The 4,050-nt window shown below is 36.0% G+C and overlaps 1 protein-coding gene across 4 annotated transcripts in view; it reads left to right on the plus strand.

Annotated features, from left to right (window-relative positions):
* Positions 1-3,846, plus strand: part of LOC113208529 (uncharacterized) — a 21,811-nt gene extending 17,965 nt beyond the window's left edge. Inside the window, exons 7-9 of one of the 4 annotated variants that reach the window (XR_008011599.1) lie at positions 2,368-2,477; positions 2,548-2,746; positions 3,015-3,846. Coding sequence is in view for 2 of the 4 variants with exons in the window: in XM_026425560.2 (XP_026281345.1) it covers positions 2,548-2,746; positions 3,015-3,058 (243 nt within the window). In the remaining 2 variants the exon portion in view is untranslated. Of the gene's footprint in view, positions 1-2,367; positions 2,478-2,547; positions 2,747-3,014 lie in introns of those variants that run through there. The other 3 variants (XR_008011600.1, XM_026425562.2, XM_026425560.2) reach the window with 3 other exon arrangements.
* The last annotated feature ends 204 nt before the right edge of the window (positions 3,847-4,050 follow it).

Raw genomic sequence — 4,050 nt, forward strand, 5'->3', positions numbered from 1 at the left:
CGACGCTGGACACCTTTTGGTGACCCCTATTGATTTTGTTCAAATATTTGTCATTGAAAAGAGTGTCCTGGAAGATGGTTTCCTGCAAAATCTGAGCGCTGTAGCCCAAACGGTTCCGGAGATAGGTGCATGCAAAGTTGATAATCAGATAAAAAATTTAAAGAAAATGTTAATAAATTTGCGTAAAACCAGTAAAACGACCTTTCACCCACATATTGGCAGCTTAAACCAGTGACAAACCTTGAGTAGGGGTATCAACAATTGCAGTTTAAAGTGTCATCAAAATCTGATTATCACGTGAAAATGTTCCCTGCAAGGATATCCTTGCAAGGATATCACTGTACTACAAATTGGCTAATTATTGATGGATCAGTAAGCCACTTACGAGTGTGTATTTTTCTGGCGAGGCTGCTGTAAGAAATTTCATGAGATTGGTGTTGCAGCAATTAAAAGAAAAAGAAATCTTATGTGATTTATGGCATTTTTTGACTGTTTTGTTGGTTCCCTAACAGGACCAATTCTCCAGCCCTAATTAGCAGAGGTTCATCAATAGTTAGTGAAATTGTAAGTAAAGTAATATTTCTGCCACTTAGTCACCGTGACATATTTTAGATTGTGGACTTTAATGTACTTGGGACATTAAATTAAGTAAAATGGTGACCTGAAAGAGTCGATATTTTATCTATTTGATGTCAAAATTACATCAAACTCCACAATTAAAAATCCATCATTATGACTATCTGGCAGTTACATTACTGTACTACAATTTCACTAACTACTGACTGTACTTGGGCGTGACTTACTAGCAGTGATTAGGGTGATATTTTCTCCCGCAAGTATGAGTTGGAGTGTCTACTCGTCATCCTGTTCGAATGTGCCAAGAAAAAATATATTCAAAGCTGAACAAAATCGAATAATATTTAGTGGTGGCGCAGCGAGGTTAAAGTTTAACACACAAGTCTTATGGGAAATTCCATGCAAAAACGAAAATTTGGACTGGACTCCAAAATATTTGTCCTAGATCAAAAATGTTTCCTAAATCGGATTGTACGTCAAAAACCGAGTCTAACGACGTGCCGTATGACCGTCTATGACCAGCCATTGCCGTATAATTATTCACACATTTTGTTAAAATTTGACCTAAAACAGCCAAAATTGAGGATATTTCTGTGGCAATGACTGGTCATAGACGGTCATACGGCACGTCGGTAAACTCGGTTTTTGACGTACAATCCGATTTAGGAAATATTTTCGATCTAGGACTAATATTTTGGAGTCCAGTGCAAATTTTCGTTTTTGCATGGAATTTCCCAAAAGACTTGTGTGTTAAACTTTAACCTCGTTGCGCCACCACTAAATATTATCCGATTGTGTTCAGCTTTGGATATATTTTTTTCTTGGCACATTCGAACAGGATGACGAGTACTCCGACACTCCAATTTATACTCGCAGGGAAAAAAATCACCCTAAGCAGTGATGTCACTGTACTACACTTTGAACTATTATTGATGAGTGTGTTACTTCCAAGGGAACTTGTTGCGGTGTTACCCACCAATTTGTGGGGACAGATTCATATTGTACGGGACATCTGTAGACTAGGACTGACACCGGTTTCTGTTGTTACTTGTATGTGAGAAAAAAACCATAAAAAATGCCAAAATTTGGTCTGCAACTGTCTATATTTCCGTAACTGTTTGAGCTACGCCGCCCCGATTTTGCAGGGAGCTTGGTCCCACAGCAACCTTGTTTTGTTATTTTCAAAAATATATGAATAAAGGCGAAAAATATTGTAAAAATGGTCCAAAATCCAAGTAATGTAGAGGTCCATAGTTTGTACCAATTTATATCTTTCAAAATTCCATACTTTTAGAAAGTGATGATTTAAAGGCGGCCTATCTCCTTGCAAAATCTGAGCATTGTAACTCAAAGGTTCTGGATATATAGCAAATTTTTGCTTCTTTTATGGGTTTTGTACACTTGAAAGTGTCCTTAAAGAATGAATGAACTAGAATGGGCTGCTAAAACTGGTGTTGATCGCAGTTTACATATGTCCTGTGCAATGTGTATCTCCCCCAGTGAAATTGGTGTGAACACCGGAATACATTTTCTTGTTAGGTTACAAATAAGTACCCATGGAGAACACCAAGGTCATTCATCACTGGGAATCAGTGTTTGTTGGGTATAGGGATATACAGCAAAACCCTACAGCAACTATTGCACCAGACAAACATAAAATGCTTTCAAAAGGGAAAGAACCTTTTGTGACCATTTTGTGTGTGTCTATAATTTTAACGTAAATCACAAGGATTTTGATCAGCTTTTTTCTTTTAGATGCTTGAACTTTTTTATCTCATGGCTTTCTTACAGCTATTTGCCTTTATGGGATTTCTTGCAGTAGTTTCCCTGTTAGTGGAATTCATGCAGAAATCAACCAACGATGACTTCATTGAGGCATTGAGTATTATGACTTCAATTATGTAAGATATAATAGCATTTCTGTTCCAACTTTGTGCATTTGGACTGAATGTGGACTGAATTTTCTTTTAGGATGGGAAGAGTGGGCGAACAGCTCTTTTTCATGCTGTTGAACGCAAACATTATAAATCTCAACAAATTCTTGAAGCTTGTGGAGCTAATGTGAAAGAACCCACATTTACCGGCTCTACTCCATTCTCCATAACCCGTACTGATGCAATTGCTCAACTTGCTAGTGGGCAAAATACATTTGGTGAAATAATTGATTCAGGTAAAGGCACATTTCATTTCAGAACACCTTGCCATCATCTCAAGATCTATCAGGGATTATTTCTCGAGCAATCAAATTTTTATGTCATGGAGGGATTAAAGTTGGTTTTTTATCCCATGAAACTTAAATCTCTTTCTATTTATTGGCTTACTGTATTTTCCTAAGTGGAATCTCCAGCATGAATTACTTAACTTATATTTATTTTTGTTTCATTTGCAACAAAAAGGTTGAAAGGTATTCTCATTTCATATTCTTCTTTTGATTACAGATACTCTTCTTAAACCAAGACGAAGGATTGGAAAAGTCAAATAAGAGATTGTTTTTGTTATGATTTGTACTGAACACAATACTGAAAACTCACCCAAAATGTTGTGTTCCGTACTTTTCCATTCAAAGTTAATTTTTTATCCAGGGTACCTCAATTTAACCATGATTTAACACTAAATGGAAGAATGAGGTATGATGAATGATGATGTATGATGAATTCTTATTCAAGCTTTTTGTTTTGTATCTATTTATTTATTTATTTTCTCACGTTTAGACTGTAACAGTTAGCGTTGTTATTTTTTCCTATACACTTAGTAGCCTGTATTTAAAATTGGCCAGTTGGAATGGTTTTTCAATTATCATCTGAAGCCAGTGACGTCATCTGTGATCATGTTAATTTTGTTGTTGTATTTCGTTTCCTCTTTTGTACAATTGCCCTTTTTTGTGAGTGATCTGCAAGCGTGGTGTGTATCCTTATCACATCAAATTTCAAAAGCTAAACTTTGCAACCAACTCCCATCACTTTCTCTGCACTGAAACATACTACAGTACAAAATTATGTGTCTGTTAGTGTAAATAATGTGTTCATATATTGCTGTGATTTTGTACTTGTGTATATTAATTGTGACGCGTTGGCTGTGGCTCATCATTATTGTCACAAGGATCATTATTTTGTAGCCCTTTGCGCTCAGCCAATGTGTTTAATTGTGGCATAGTTAATAGTCTTCCAAAACATGTGACTCACTGTGTAACGTGTGCGACATCACTCAATCTATTTCTTTATTATAGATGAACAGTACACACAATAAAACTTTACTCAAATCGAAATCAAACTCATTTGTTACATACCCCTGCAGGCAACACTATAAAATTTTCAAAAAATAATGAACAAGTCTTAAGTTCAAACATCACTGAATTCTGGGAGAGAAAAATAATCTTCTCCGTTTTCTTGGCTTTTTTTTTTAATGTCATCCCACTGAATTCTGATCTGTGGAGAAAGAAGACAAGGGGAACTTAATTAAGCCAAGCCCTTTCTC

This window comes from Frankliniella occidentalis, unplaced genomic scaffold (genome assembly GCF_000697945.3).
Source record: "Frankliniella occidentalis isolate FOCC.00 unplaced genomic scaffold, Focc_3.1 Scaffold160, whole genome shotgun sequence".
Classification (NCBI taxonomy): Eukaryota; Metazoa; Arthropoda; class Insecta; order Thysanoptera; family Thripidae; genus Frankliniella; species Frankliniella occidentalis.